Source organism: Bison bison, unplaced genomic scaffold (genome assembly GCF_000754665.1).
Source record: "Bison bison bison isolate TAMUID 2011002044 unplaced genomic scaffold, Bison_UMD1.0 scf7180017858349, whole genome shotgun sequence".
In the NCBI taxonomy this organism is placed as follows: Eukaryota; Metazoa; Chordata; class Mammalia; order Artiodactyla; family Bovidae; genus Bison; species Bison bison.
Genome location: NW_011488922.1, coordinates 149,754 through 150,272, shown reverse-complemented (window position 1 = coordinate 150,272; position 519 = coordinate 149,754). Strand labels below are relative to the sequence as shown.

Here is a 519-nt window from a genome sequence, read left to right as displayed (position 1 = left end):
GGCAGCAGAACTACAGTTCCCCAGCGGCTCCAGAACGGCTACACGTCCGCTATAGCTCTGCTGGGTGAGGCCGGGCTCGGGCGAGGCCCGCGGGGTCTGCAGAGCCCTGGGCTCCTCAGTTCTTTCCCAGACAACATAGACATGGCGGTCGAGAAGGACCAGCAGAAGGATGCCGAGGCGGAAGGACTGAGCGCCGCGTGAGCAACCGAGACCCGGGAGTCCTGGTCCCCCGACCCTTCCCCCTGGGGGTCCTAGGAATCCTGGCCTCTAGACCTAAGAGCTTGGGCCTCTGTTGTCCTCTTCGAGGAGTCTGGGCCCTCAGCCCCTTTCTCCCCTGAGATCCAGGAGCCTGGGACCATTATCCACCCCAGAACCCCGGAGTCCGGCCCCCCTCGGTCCTCTTCTTGCTGGAGGGTCCGGACTCCATCCCGGTCGGTCGATCGCTGACGTGACCCCTCACCCATCAGGACCCTGCTGCCGAAACTGATTCCATCTGGCGCGGGCCGCGAGTGGCTGGGG

At 65.3% G+C, this 519-nt stretch overlaps 1 protein-coding gene across 1 annotated transcript in view; it reads left to right on the top strand.

Annotated features, from left to right (window-relative positions):
- The window catches only part of RABAC1 (Rab acceptor 1 (prenylated)), a 23,326-nt gene continuing 22,807 nt past the window's right edge, over positions 1 to 519 (top strand). The window contains exons 1-2 of the mRNA XM_010863097.1: positions 1 to 197; positions 468 to 517. Of these exons, the coding sequence (XP_010861399.1) occupies positions 142 to 197; positions 468 to 517 (106 nt within the window). The 5' untranslated portion in view covers positions 1 to 141. The remainder of the gene's footprint in view (positions 198 to 467; positions 518 to 519) is intronic.